Source organism: Phyllobates terribilis, unplaced genomic scaffold (assembly GCF_046119375.1).
Source record: "Phyllobates terribilis strain yellow unplaced genomic scaffold, ASM4611937v1 Scaffold_1__5_contigs__length_1240528914, whole genome shotgun sequence".
In the NCBI taxonomy this organism is placed as follows: domain Eukaryota; kingdom Metazoa; phylum Chordata; class Amphibia; order Anura; family Dendrobatidae; genus Phyllobates; species Phyllobates terribilis.
This window is the reverse complement of record NW_027362761.1, coordinates 482,100,898-482,115,918: the sequence shown is the minus strand read 5'-3', so window position 1 is coordinate 482,115,918 and position 15,021 is coordinate 482,100,898. Positions and strand designations below refer to the sequence as shown.

Sequence of the window (15,021 nt, the reverse complement as noted above, 5' to 3'; positions counted from 1 at the left end):
ATCTAAAAATCTCCTGCTGATCACATGCTGTAGTTGTCAGATATTGATACCCCTGACATCTCAATGCTGATGGTAAAGAACTATACACTTTTTTAATGGACTCCCTTCTACTCTATTAATTTGAGATTAAAAAAACTGTAACACCTTACAGTAGCAGCAAAAGTGGATGAGATTTTGACAAGGTTTTCTCTCAGACTGCACATGCATTCTGGAATGCACTACCTCACTAACACAATCAATGTAATGTTTGAGTGGAAAACTCACATCTTCAACTATACTTACACAATTTTAACGCGCTTGTCCATTTTTGCAGCCCTCAATATTTTTAACACCACCCATCTACCAGTCCAAACATGATCTATTCAGGAAGTTAAAGCTCTATAGCGTCTTTAAAGACTTTGGACTTCTGTGTAGTTTAGATATGTATTTGCACAGATGATGGCCCAATGATTGGCTAAGACAAATTTACTGAAAAATTCCATCATCTACCTGTGACTTGTAAACTATACCAGCATCTTAAAACTAAATGCTGTCAATATGATTGTATTACCTGCGAAAAAAAATCCAGTCTCTGCTAGTTGACAGGGTTTTATTGAAGCATACACAGGCCAACAGGTGAAGGATTGTAGCCTAGTCTGCTCATTTTCCATGGACTCCTTGACATTGATTGGATCAATTTCCTTTGGCTGCACACGAATATCATAAATTGGTATATTACCAGCATCTTTGCCCTGAATGAATGCACAGGAGGGATTAAACTTCTTATGCCTTTCCAACAGGGAAGACAATATATTCAACCTGCACAGGACCAGTCCACAGCAGAAGCACTGGCAGCTGTTCTCCAATCCAGTTCTATAGAATCCGGCTGAAGCCAACTCTTTTGGGGAGTTGCCTGAAAGAGGATCTTGAGTCCAGTGGGTCTTCAGTCGCTTTATCTCACTTCTCATTGAGTAGTTGGGTTGTGTAGGCAGCTGCGCTCTTATTTTTCTGTACCTTTCTTCATGCCTACGAGTAGATTTGTCTACATCAATATGACTCTTAAATGGAGGTAAGAGCAAGTCGTCCGATGAATCAAACTCTGATATATTTATTAAGTCCATCTTTAAGTTTTTTAATGCAAAACAACACCAGAATATTTGCAAATTTCAAGGTGCTGTAGAAGTTTTTTGACATCCTGAAAAATAGCAAAAAAACACAATCACTAAAGTAATGTTTTTCAAGATCATGAGTCCACTTGTGACTTTTTTGAACAGAGAATTAAAGTTATACTAAGACCATGATTTCTATGTGAATTGGAAGCTCGTGTAGCTAAAATTTAAGGGTAGATCCGCACTGGACTTGTATACAGAGGAACTTTCAGAGTGGCAACTTGTTTTGCGTAAATGTTGAGGATTCAATAGACTTTGGCTTTCAAAAGATGAAGTCTTTGGTTACATCTGTAGCATAAATTAATAATGGTTTTCTCCGAAGCATGTGAATGATCTTTTGTGGATCAGAAACTTGGAAGTAATAAACCATGTTATTGTATTTGCCTTTTAACCTCTTCCCGTCTTGTCAGATGTGGGTATATGAAGTGCCCTCAGAAGTTGAGCCCACTTCATACATGGCAGATGCCAGCTGTGTTACACCGCCAGCTCATGCCGCTAACATCTTCCTACAGTGCGTTCATCCATCAAGTCGCCATGGCTCGAGATGGAGCAGAAGGCCGGTAACTAAATAATAATCAATTAATCTTTCACAGCTATATTTTAATTCACAATTGCTGAGAACTAATGGATTGCCATGGTCTACTGAACACTTCCTTCACCACCATTTTGGTGCTCTTGTAAAGCCTACGGTAAATGCAGGATATCAGTAATTTCTCTATACAAATCAATACTGTATATGAAAAGTACTGTAATATTACATATATAGTACAATCAAACCATTACAAGTTCATGACTTCTAGATGGACTAAACAATGGAAAAAAAGTCAAAAAAATATAAAAAAAAAAGTTTAAATATTTTTTTTCCCATTTAAAAATAAAATAATAAAAAAATAAACATATTTGGTACCATCATGTCCATAAAAGTCTGTTCTATCAAAATTTAAAATGAATGATTAACTCCATAAAGAAAAAAAAATGGAAATATCAGATTTGATATTTTTCGGTCACTGCGCCTCCGCCAAAAAATGCAATAAGAAGGGATAAAAATATCATATGCAGTTGTGCTCAAACTTTTACATACCCCGGCAGAATTTTTCCTTTCTTGGCCTTGTCTCAGAGAATATGAATGATAACAAAAAAACTGTGTTTTCTCTTTTTAAATCTTAATGACAACCAAAAACATCCAAATGACCCTGATCAAAAGTTCACATACCCTGGTGATTTTGGCCTGATAACATGCACAGAATTTGGCACAAATGGGTTTGAATGGCTTCTAAAGTTAACATCCTCCCCTGGGACCTGTTTGCTTGTAATCAGTGTGTGTGCATAAAAGCTGAGTGAGTTTCTGGGATCCAGACAAACTTTTGCATCTTTCATCCAGCCACTGACATTTCTGGATTGTGAGTCATGGGGAAAGCAAAAGAATTGTCAACGGATCTACGGTAAAAGGTAGTAGAACTGTATAACACAGGAAAGCTATACAAAAAAATATCCAAAGAATTGATAATGCCAGTCAGCAGTGTTCAAACTGTGATTAACAAATGGAAAATCAGGGGCTCTGTAAAAACCAAACCACGGTCAGGTAGACCAACGAAAGTTTCGGCCACAACTGCCAGGAAAATTGTTCAGGATGCAAAGAAAAACCCACAAATAACATCAGCTGAAATTCAGGACTCTCTGAAAACTAGTGGTGTGGCTGTTTCAAGATGCACAATAAGGAGGCACTTGAAGAAAAATGGGCTGCATGGTCAAGTCGCCAGAAGAAAGCCATTAGTGTGCAAATGCCACAAAGTATCTCGTCTACAATACGCCAAACAGCACAGAGACAAGCCTCAAAACTTCTGGAACAAGGTAATTTGGAGTGATGAGACCAAAATTGAACTTTTTGGCCACAACCATAAACATTATGCTTGGAGAGAGGTCAACAAGGCCTATGATGAAAGGAACACCATTCCTACTGTAAAGCACGGAGGTGGATCGCTGATGTTTTGGGGATGTGTGAGCTACAAAGGCACAGGAAACTTGGTAAAAGTTGAAGGAAAGATGAATGCATTTTATCAGCAAATACTGGAGGCAAATTTGCATTCATTAGCCCGGAAGCTGCGCATGGGACGCACTTGGACTTTCCAACATGACAACGATCCAAAACACAAGGCCAAGTCGACCTGTCATTGGCTACAGCAGAACAAAATGAAGGTTCTGGAGTGGCCATCTCAGTCTCCTGACCTCAATATCATTGAGCCACTCTGAGGAGATCTTAAGTACGCAGTTCATGCTAGACAGCCCAGGAATTTACAGGAACTGGAGGCTTTTTGCCAAGAAGAATGGGCAGCTTTACCATCTGAGAAAATAAAGAGCCTCATCCACAACTACCACAAAAGACTTCAAGCTGTCATTGATGTTAGAGGGGGCAATGCACGGTATTAAGAACTGGGGTATGTGAACTTTTGATCAGGGTCATTTGGATGCTTTTGGTTGTCATTAAGATTTAAAAAGAGAAAACACAGTAGTTTGACAATAAATGGCTTCACCCAACCAATAACCATGAATGGAGAAAAAGTTTTTTTGTTATAATTCATATTCTCTGAAACAAGGCCAAGAAAGGAAAAATATATATGTATACACAAAAATGGTATTAATTAAAATGACAGTTCAGCAAGGAAAACAAAAGCTCCTACACGGGTACATCCAGAGAAAACAAAAAATATTACAGGTGTAGTAATGCTACCAGTACTTCGGATCAGCACAATAAATTACCTCCCCAAAAAGACTCATGAATGGATAAAGCTTGTAGGCTTTACTCCCAGAGGTTGGAAGATCCCCTGACGGCAATACGCGTGGAGCTTCTCTCCATCTCTATACGTTTTCAGCTTCCTCTTTGTGGTCCCCCTGTATACCACAGCAGGTTGTATTCCTACATCCCTTCTCTGGTATTTTCCAGTACAACTTCTGCTAGTAAAGCCTACAAGCTTTATCCATTCATGAGTCTTTTTTCTTGGTACCATTATTAGATTCAGGATATTTCCTTGATTTGGTACATACTGAGAATTCATGATTTATTGGTCAGTAGTTCTCTTTGGGGGATCCGGGAATACCTGACACTTTACATGTGACATGTACTTCTACTTGACCCACGACTGTGATCTCATGACCATCTTGACCATATCTGGGACAACCATGTCACATTGTTACCAGGCGCCTGGCTTTTTCATGTTTGCATAATTGTTTTGTGATGGCCATCATTGTTTATGATTATTATATTATCCTGTATGCATATTGTCTATGGTGCTAACAGATCATTCATGTCTATATACATTTTTATGAGTGTCTTGGTCCCATATGTAGGTTGCTGCTTACATTGATATATTTATATTTCATTACCCATTTAATATATACATTGATATATTTATATTTCATTATGCCATTTGTTGTTTTTTAAGTGTTTTTAACTCCATTGTCCTTTTGCTCAATAAACTTTTTGTATTACTTACTGTTAGACCAGGTGTGCACATCTTTATGGGGTACTTTTCTTTGTCTCTCATACATTAGATCACAGACTGAACATAAGTGAACAGTGTGATGCAGCAGCAAAAAAAGCAAACACAGTTCTGGGATGTATTAAAAGAAACAGAGTCTAGATAATGTGAAGTACTGTATTTTTCGGACCATAAGATGCACTTTTTTCCCCCCAAATTTGGGAGGGAAATGGGGGGTGCGACTTATGGTCTGAATGTAGAGCTTACCGGATAGTTACGATGGTGGTGGAGCTGAATCGCAGGGTCCTCCATTCACTATCTCCTTCAGGAACCCGGCAACGGCAGCAAAAGAGGTGAGATGCTGCGGGCCGGTGTCTGGCTGGGGCCCGGTGAGCGGCGTGGCAGAGAGGCGTGCGCGGCTTTCCGGTGGCCGCGGCCATCTTCCCGAAGCTGTGATCTACATGAAAATGGCCACCCGAGCTGGCACATGCGCAGACTGGTAGCTCGGGCGGCCATTTTCCTGTAGATGACAGCTTCAGGAAGATGGCCGCGGCCACCAGAAACCTGCGCACGCCGCTCTTCCATGCCACTCACCGGGCCCCAGCCAGACACCAGCCCTGGCCCCCAGCTAGATACCGGCCCCAGCCCCCAGCCAGATATTGGCCCCCAGCCAGAAACCGGCCCCCAGCCAGAAACTGGTACCGGGCCTCAGCCAGACATCGGGGCTCAGCCAGATACTGGGCCTCAGCCATCTCACCTCTTCTGCTGCAGCTGTCAGGTTCCTGAAGGAGGGAGGGAACAGAGGGCCCTGCGATCCTGCTCCACCACCACCACCGCAACTCCCCGCTGCTGGAGCACCGGTGGCCGTGGCCATCTTCCTGAAGGTGTGCTCATCAGGAAAATGGCCGCTCGAGCTGGCGAATGTGCAGATTGGTAGCTCGTGCAGCCATTTTCCTCTAGATCACAGCTTCAGAAAGATGTCCGTGGCCACCAGAAAGCAGCGCACACAGCTCTGCCACACTGCTCACCGGTCTCCAGCCAGACACCAGCCCCAGCCACCAGCCAGACACCGGCCTGGGCCCCAGCCAGGCTCCAGGCCTCAGCCAGACACCGGCCTCAGCCAGACACCGGGCCTCAGCCATCTTACCTCTTCTGCTGGAGCCGTCAGGTTCCTGAGGGAGGGAACGGAGGGCCCTGTGATCCTGCTCCACCACCACCGCAACTCCCCGCTGCTGGAGCACCGGCCTCCTGAAGGACCCTGCCTCCTGTGACCCTCGCTCCACCGCCCTCCAGGTAAGGTACTGTACCTATTCAGACTATTAGATTGATCCTCATCTTATAAAACATATTTTTTTTCCTATATTCCACCTCAAAATTTGGGGTGCGTCTTATAGTCCGAAAAATACGATAATTATCCCTCTCTAATCCTCCTTGGTCAGATCTCATCTGGAATACTGTGTATAATTCTGCGTACCACATTTTAAAAAAGACATCGAGAAACTGGAGCAAGTTCAGAGAAGAGCAACCAGGATGGTAGCAAACTATGTCCTATGAGGAACGGTTAAAGGATCTGGGAATGTTTAATTTGCAAAAAAGAAGGTTAAGAGGAGGCTTAATAGCGGTCTATAAATATCTGAAGAGCTTTCACAGTTTAGAGGGATCATCCTTATTCTCATTTGCACATGAAAACACGAGAAGCAATAGAATGAAACTGAAAGGGGAAGATACAGATTAGATATTAGAAAAAACTTTTTGACAGTGAGGATGATCAATGAGTGGAACAGGCTGCACGAGAGGTGGTGAGTTCTCCTTTAATGGAAGTCTTCAAACAGAGGCTGGACTGACATCTGTCTGAGATGTTTTAGTGAATCCTGCATTGAGCAGGGGGTTGGACACGATGACCATAGAGGTCCCTTCCAACTCTAACATTCTATGATTTTATGATTCTAAGTGCCCAGGATCAGTGTTAACATCAGTCATGGCCATTGCAACATGGTGTCAGCTATGATATACAGCTTAAACCCGCTGATGATGGTGACATTTCTGCTTCTGAGCATAACGCAATGTACATGTATGTCGGTTTGCTGGAAGTCCACACCCACTGTGCCATACGTGTATGGCAGATGTTGAGAAGGGGTTAAAATATGCTCTTCTCCATATTTAACTGCCACCAGTGATCCAGCAATGCAGAAAAGGGACGCCTCCATTCTGGTGTATTGCGTCCTGACATGTTGTGCTTCCGTGTGATGTCTCTGTTGTCCCAAGGATGTTTTAGGAGCTCCAGTGCCCCACAGACTGCAGATGACAGCCTCAGGGGATGCATGCGATCCCCTGGCCACTAGCTTGAGACCCCTACTATAACCCATTGTCATAGAAAATATTAAGAATCTCTCTCTCCCTGTGAAATCTCTCTCTTCCTCCAAACCCCTCATCCTTCCTCCCCTATCTTACTGGCAAGGAGCAAGAGCTCACACTCTAGCCAGTTGCTTCTATGCAAATAGCCTTGTATAAAAGAGGTGGCAAACTCAATTCTCTAGGCTAATTACCATACAAATGGAGCTCTGAGTAGCAGAGACCTGTGATAAATAGACACCTGGACATATGGGCCAGAGATTGAAAGAAAGAGGAAACCGCTCATTAAGCCTCAAATGAAATCTACCTCAACCCAGGACATCCCTATATGCAGGTGTTCAATCTGCAGTCTCGCAGGCACCAACATGAAAAATGGAATATCCGAAGTTCTCTAATTCCGATTGTGATAGGACACATATTTGTCAGGACGACACTGGCAGGATCATACAATATCCGACCGCTGCCACCAATTTGTCATGACGACACCGGCAGGATCATACAATATCCCACTGCTGCCACCAATTTGTCAGGACAACACCGGCAGGATCATACAATATCCCACCACTGCCACCAATTTGTCAGGATGACACCAGCAGGATCATACAATATCCCAATTCAATTTATTTGCAGAACCTATTTTCAGGAAGGCTGGACTTGCCAAAAAAAGCAAGGATTACCAAGCTATGACTTGCCTACTATGGACACATTATAGAGAGAGTAATCGCTGCAGAAGGACATCATGGTCGGAAGAATAGAAGGAACAAGCTGAAGAGAAAGATCAGCAACCCAATGGCTTGATACTATCAAGATAACAGTGGAGAAGACCCTGTTGTCCATTATCTGTAACTGAAATAAACACTTGAAATAGATCACTCTGATTCTAATGACGCTATATAATATATGAGTTTCACTTTTTGTATTGAATAACTGAAATAAATTAACTTTTTGATGATATTCTAATGCACATGAGATGCACATGTATCTTGGCTTCTACAAGATCGATCTTCCTACAGATTGTTCATCCATCAAGTCACCATAGCTTGTGATTGAGTCGAATGCCATTAAAAAATAAATTCCTGATTGGCAGATCTTTAATTAGCGGGAAGCAGAAGACATAGGTGGCAGTACCAGCCGGTGAATCAAATGGAGGCAGCTCACCACCCACCCTCACCTGGTCATTGTGTTTTTATTAATTGGGTGGTCGCTCATCTAAGGCTGGGTGGACAGCATTTTATTCTAAGCTATTGGTAATTTTATTGAATAATTTCATATGTGATTTTATTGATTTTTAAATATTTAATGGTTAATTAATTATGTAACCCATTAATAAATACAGCGGCCTTCATTCACCAAAAATGTGGTCATCTGTAGCTATTGGTATTTCTTGGGGTTACTTTGTTTGGGTGGGGCATTTTGTGACGCCTATGATCCCATATGTCTTTAAGAAATTTTGGGTTACCAGGATTGTTTGGCTAGCTGTCCAGAAAAAAATAATTAAATTTTCAGCCTTGTTCACTTTCTTTCACTTTGGATTTATATACAAGGCAGAGCCCTGTGCACAGAACATGTACAACAAAGGCTCTATGGCTTCTTATCTAATTGGAGTAATATAAAAATGGACACGTGCAGCAGTGTCCCTCTACATTAGCCCTATTATATGGGCATGTGAATGTGCTCTTGTACTGTACCAATACACTTAGCAATACAATGTTTTCAGAATTTCTTGGATTACACAAGAAAATCATAATGTACCTCTAACTGTGCCAGAAGTAGTCGATTCCGGTAAAATAAATAGACAAAAAAATATACATATAGTCCTTGTATAACTTTTAAATACATTTTATCCAGACAAAACAATACACTATCAAATAATGCAAGAAAAAGCCAACCAATCCCAATTTTCCAATTAATCAATCCAATGAATACTATAATCGTCCAGCTATTCACTAAGGACCCGTCACACTTAGCGACACTGCAATGATCCCGACAACGATACGACCTGTCAGGGATCGTTGCTGCGTCGCTATGTGGTCGCTGGTGAGCTGTCAAACAGGCAGGCTCACCAACGATCAGGGGAGCAGCGACATCGTGGAAAGAATCTTTCCATGATGTCCTGCTCCTGGTTACGAGCCTGCTGAAGCAGGAGCAGGCTGGTAACTATGGTAAACATCGGGTTACTAGGGGCACAAGAGCTCCTAGTAACCCGTTGTTTATCATGGTTACCACTCTGCTACGGTGAGCGGGAGGTTACCGCTCACTTTAGCAGGCTCGTAACCATGATAAACAGCGGGTTACTAGGTGCGCGTGAGCCGCTAGTAACCCGATGTTTACCATAGTTACCAGCCTGATCGCTGCTCCCGCTGGTCACACACAGCGATGTGTGCTGACCAGCGGGAGAGCAATGACCAAAAAATGGTCCAGGATACTTCGCAGCGATCAGCGACCTCACAGCAGGGGCCTGATCGTTGCAAAGCGTCACACATAGTGACATCGCTGGTGAGGTCGCTGTTGCGTCACCAAAACCGTGACACAGCAGCGATCTCGCTATGTGAGACGGGGGCTTAAACCGTTTGTTGATTATGATCAGGGAACATCTAGTGAAAACAAATAGACAATATTCACACATTGTACTTACCAGAAGGACAATTTCAACCAAGAACAAAGTAGCAGCGCGCTCATCCTTCCAAGAAATGTAAGTGACCTGTGAGGCTCAGCAGTTCTTCCTCACAATCACATGACAGACGTGAACAGGAAGGAAAAATTACTGGTATGTTTTGGTTTCAGCAAGAGAAGAGAGAAGTACGATATAATTAGCAACATCTACAAAAGTTCACTATATCATTAACAGGACTATATAATTCAGAGAGTGACTTTTGGACTGTGGGAGAAGTATGGAGAGTGGAGGAGGAATAATCTTGTTTGCATATAGGAAAATATGTGATATAGTTCCCTGTATTCTCTGTCGTCATCTGTCATCTTGTACCTGATCTTGACCTTGAGTAATGCTGGTATAGCTCTCAAAGGGAATCTGTCAGTAGGATCTTCCCTCCTAAGCCGTCTATATGGGCATGTAGGTCATAAGAATACCTTGATATCTGCGATCCAATGTCTTATTCCAGAGAAATCCACATTTTTCTTATATGCAAATGAGCTGTTCAGGACTATGGGCCAGACACTGATCTGCATGAGAATCTGTCTCCAGAGATGATTATATATAGAAGGGGCCCTTACCAGTATGTGTGATGTGTAATGGCCACCCTCTGCTGTCCTGCTTTCACTGCAAAGCTGTGTGTGATTAAAAGGCCGGGGCAGTAGCGTGGCTATCGGGGGGCAGAGGGTGCGGTTGCCCAGGGCCCCGTGATCTGAGGGGCCCACCTGGAGCTAAGCTACTTGTAACTGTATTGGCGTGTGCAACGAACCGATACAGTTAACCTCTGTGACAGATCAGTGATGCACAATCTCCCTGCACAGCCACATGGCTGCTATGGGGCCCATGTGCCGAAGGGGGCCCGATGCCAGCACCGGCAGAGGGCATCCCGCCCGTCAACACAAGTTCAACTGTATCGGCATCCAATGACGAAAGAGAGAGTGTCAGCTGACACTCCCTCCCTTATCATTCTTCCTGGCCGTCTGACGTCTCAACACAGCAGGCGCAATGACATCACTACATGACGCCCGCTCTGCTGAGATGTGAGGCTCTTCAGAACACTTGCTGCAGAAACCGGAGCAGCAGGCGAATGAGGATGAGAGGTGAGTATTGTATTTTATTTATTTTTAATCCGAGAACATTGTGGCAGCCATAATACTGTATGGAGGACTATGGGGAGTGTATTATATTGTATGGAGGACTATGGGGAGTGCATTATACTGTATGGAGGACTATTGGGTGCATTATAATGTATGGAGGACTATGGGGAGTGCATTATACTGTATGGAGGACTATTGGGTGCATTATAATATATGGACGACTATGGGTAATGCATTATACTGTATGGAGGACTATGGGGTACATTCTACTGTATGGAAGACTATGGGGAATGCATTATACTGTATGGAGTACTATGGGGTACATTATACTGTATGGAGTAGTATGGAGAGTGCATTATACTATATTGCTGACTATGGGGAGTGCATTATACTATATGGAGGACTAGTGGGAATGCAGTATACTATATGGAGGACTGGTGGGAGTGCATTATACTATATGGAAGTCTATGTGGGGGCTATTATAATATTTGGAGGGCTATGTGTGAGCCTTTACACTATATGCTAGCAATTATACAGTGTGAAGGTTTGTGTGGGGTCCATCATACTGTATGAAGGGCTGTGTATGGGACCATCATACTGTGTGGGGGGCCATTATACAGTGTTGTGAGGTGTGGGGCCATTATACTGTACACTGTGTTCCAAATTATTATGCAAATAATATTTTCTCAGATTTTCCCAAATGACCTATATGAATTGCAGTCATTGTAATTTTCCAGTCAAATAACTATTAGAGTACAACTGAAAGGTTTTTGTACAAACTGCCTATGATAACAGTATATTTTTAAAAAATTAAAAAACTCAAACTGCACTCAAAATGTATGTTCCAAATTATTATGCACAGCAGAGTTTTCAACCTTTACATTTTAATAAAGAACAAAAAAATGGTCATTTTTGAAATTATAAGCATTAGCAGGTTATTACAAACTGAAATCAAACAGTTTTCAACTCAAAACTTTATTCTAGGTGATGTTACATTTGCACATAGGACCGCTTGTTCGAAAGGAGCTTCTGAACTCTCTCGTCCATTGAATTTGTCAGGTTTTGGATGGTTTCTGCTTCAATTGTTTTGCATGAGGACAGAATACCCTCCCAGAGCTGTTGCTTAGATGTGAACTGCCTCCCGCCATCATAGACACTCCTTTTGATGATGCTCCAGAGGTTCTCAATGGGGTTGAGGTCAGGGGAGCATGGGTGCCACACCATAAGTTTGTCCCCTTTTATGCCCATAGCAGCCAGAGATACAGATGTGTTATGTGCAGCATGAGACGGGGCATTATCATGCATAAAAATGATCTTGCTGCGGAATGCACGGTTCTTCTTCTTGAACCATGGAAAGGAAGTGCTGTTTGAGAAACTCAACATACATTATGGAGTTCATCTTTACCCCTTCAGGGATCCTAAAAGGGCCTACAATCTCTCTCCCCATGATTCCAGCCCAAAACATTACTCCACCTCCTCCTTGTTAGCGTCGTAGCCGTGTTTGCATGGGGTGTCCATCAACCAGCCATCCTCCACTCCATCCATCTGTACCATCGAGATCATTTCATGCATGATAATGCCCCGTCTCATGCTGCACATAACACATCTGCATCTCTGGCTGCTATGGGCATAAAAGGGGACAAACTTATGGTGTGGCACCCATGCTCCCCTGACCTCAACCCCATTGAGAACCTCTGGAACATCATCGAAAGGAGTGTCTATGATGGCGGGAGGCAGTTCACATCTAAGCAACAGCTCTGGGAGGGTATTCTTTCCTCATGCAAAACAATTGAAGCAGAAACCATCCAAAACCTGACAAATTCAATGGACGAGAGAGTTCAGAAGCTCCTTTCGAACAAGGGGTCCTATGTGCAAATGTAACATCACCTAGAATAAAGTTTTGAGTTGAAAACTGTTTGATTTCAGTTTGTAATAACCTGCTAATGCTTATAATTTCAAAAATGACCATTTTTTTGTTCTTTATTAAAATGAAAAGGTTGAAAACTCTGCTGTGCATAATAATTTGGAACATGCATTTTGAGTGCGGTTTGAGTTTTTTATTTTTTTTTTAAATATACTGTTATCATAGGCAGTTTGTACAAAAACCTTTCAGTTGTACTCTAATAGTTATTTGACTGGAAAATTACAATGACTGCAATTCATATAGGTAATTTGGGAAAATCTGAGAAAATATTATTTGCATAATAATTTGGAACACAGTGTATGTTGGCCCTTTATACTGCATGGAGGGCTATGTGGGGGTCACAGTTGGGGGGCCATTTTGTGTTGGGGTCACCATACTTTTCCAGGGAAGTTGAGGGGTGGGGTACAGTAGGGGCATCATACTGTGCGTGTGGCGAGTACTGTGGAGAAATGCACTGTGGGAGTATCTTACAGTGTTTATGGGGCACTTTTGTTGACATCATACTTTATGAGTGCAATGAAAGAGGGATCTACGTCTCCAGTAGGAGGAAAATTAGAGGGCACCCAGTACCACACAGTAGGTGCAGTAATAGGGAAACATGTGGCAGCAGCTCAGCATTGGGGTATCACCAGCATAAAGAGTTTGTGCAGGTTGGGAATAGATGGGGACAGTGCTGGAAATGTGAGAAATTTTATGTGTCTTTATTGTAATCTGGCTGGAAGAAGTTGCCATGTCGGTCTGAGCCAGAAGGAAAAGACAGGAAAAGTGAATGACTCCACCAGAAAGAACGTCAGCTGTAAGTCATCATCAATAACTGTACTGTAGTCTCTTATATGTTCTTCAAGACTGGTATCTACCACTATCTGGTCCACATATGGCAGTAATATCAGTGTTAGTTTTGATAGAGATTTTTTTTTTAGTAACAGCTCGGTCATCTGCTGAGGTTCTCCTACATCAACTATTAGTGTGCGCCAGCATAGCTGTAATCAGTTGTGACGACACAGCATTTATTCTAAATTAGCCCAGATGTTTTTTTCCAGTAGGTCAAGAGACATAAGCCATTGATCATGTGAGCCTCCTGAACGTTGACTTTTGAAATGATATTTATTGCAGTTGTGACGACACAGCATTTGTTATTGATTAGGCCAGACGTGTCTATTGGTAGGTCAAGAGATCTAAGCCATTGTTCATATGAGCCTGAATTTTGACTCTTGAATTGACGTTTGCTGCAACTTATTGTGTTGCTATCCATGGAAGACAGGGACACAGGATAATTGAACAATCTATGTTTGCTAATATGTTGAATACCCATTGCATAAGTCCATGCAGTATGTTGACCTGTAAACAGTGAAGGACAAACTATGCAGATTGATTAAATACTGGAACAATGAGAGGTTACATCATCCCACCTTCCCCCTGACCTGTGGACAGATGTGGGTATAAAAAGGGACCCCTATCCTTCTGCAAAGAGACTCTAGATCAGGGGTCCTCAAACTTTTTAAACAGGGGGCCAGTTCACGGTCCCTCAGACCATTGGAGGGCCGGAATATAGTTTTTTAAAAAAAACTATGAACAAATTCCTATGCACACTGCACATATCTTATTTTGTAGTGAAAAAAACAATACAGGAACAAATACAATATTTAAAATGAAGAACAAGTAAAGTTAAATCAACCGGTATTTCAATAAGTAGGTAACTGTACCCAATAGGCAGCATAGGTCCTCAATAGGCAGGTAAATGTCCCCAATAGGCAGCATAGGTCCTCAATAGGCAGGTAAATATCCCCAATAGGCAGGTAAATATCCCCAATAGGCAGGTAAATGTACCCAATAGGCAGCATAGGTCCCCAATAGGCAGCATAGGTCCCCAATAGGCAGGTAAATGTTCCCAATAGGCAGCATAGGTCCCCAATAGGCAGGTAAATGCCCCAAATAGGCAGTTAAATGTCCCAAATAGGCAGCATAGGTCCCCAATAGGCAGGTAAATATCCCCAATAGGCAAGTAAATGTCCCCAATAGGCAGGTGAATGTCCCCAATAGGCAGCATAGGTCCTCAATAGTCATTATTATGCCCCATGCAGGATTTCCCTTTCTCCCACCATATAATGCCCCATGCAAGATATCACTCCCCTGTCTTTATAATGCCCTATTCAGGATGCCACCCCCCCCCCCATATAATGACACATGCAGGATATCACTCCCCTGTCTTTATAATGCCCCATTCAGGATGTCAACCCCCCATATAATGCCCCATTCAGGATGTCACCCCCCCCCCCATATAATGACCTATGCAGGATATCACTCCCCTGTCTTTATAATGCCCCATTCAGGATGTCACCCCCCCATATAATGCCCCATGCTGGATGTCACCCCC

General features: G+C 42.6%; 1 protein-coding gene across 3 annotated transcripts in view; it reads right to left on the bottom strand.

The window, feature by feature from the left end:
• Positions 1–15,021, bottom strand: part of LOC141265877 (baculoviral IAP repeat-containing protein 1-like) — a 220,595-nt gene that overhangs the window by 130,628 nt on the left and 74,946 nt on the right. Inside the window, exons 1-2 of one of the 3 annotated variants that reach the window (XM_073679538.1) lie at positions 9,612–9,763; positions 551–1,174 (exon numbers count right to left, since the gene is read on the bottom strand). In XM_073679538.1, coding sequence (XP_073535639.1) covers positions 551–1,100 — 550 coding nt within the window. In that variant the 5' untranslated portion in view covers positions 1,101–1,174; positions 9,612–9,763. Of the gene's footprint in view, positions 1–550; positions 1,175–9,611; positions 9,764–15,021 lie in introns of those variants that run through there. The other 2 variants (XM_073679547.1, XM_073679555.1) reach the window with 2 other exon arrangements.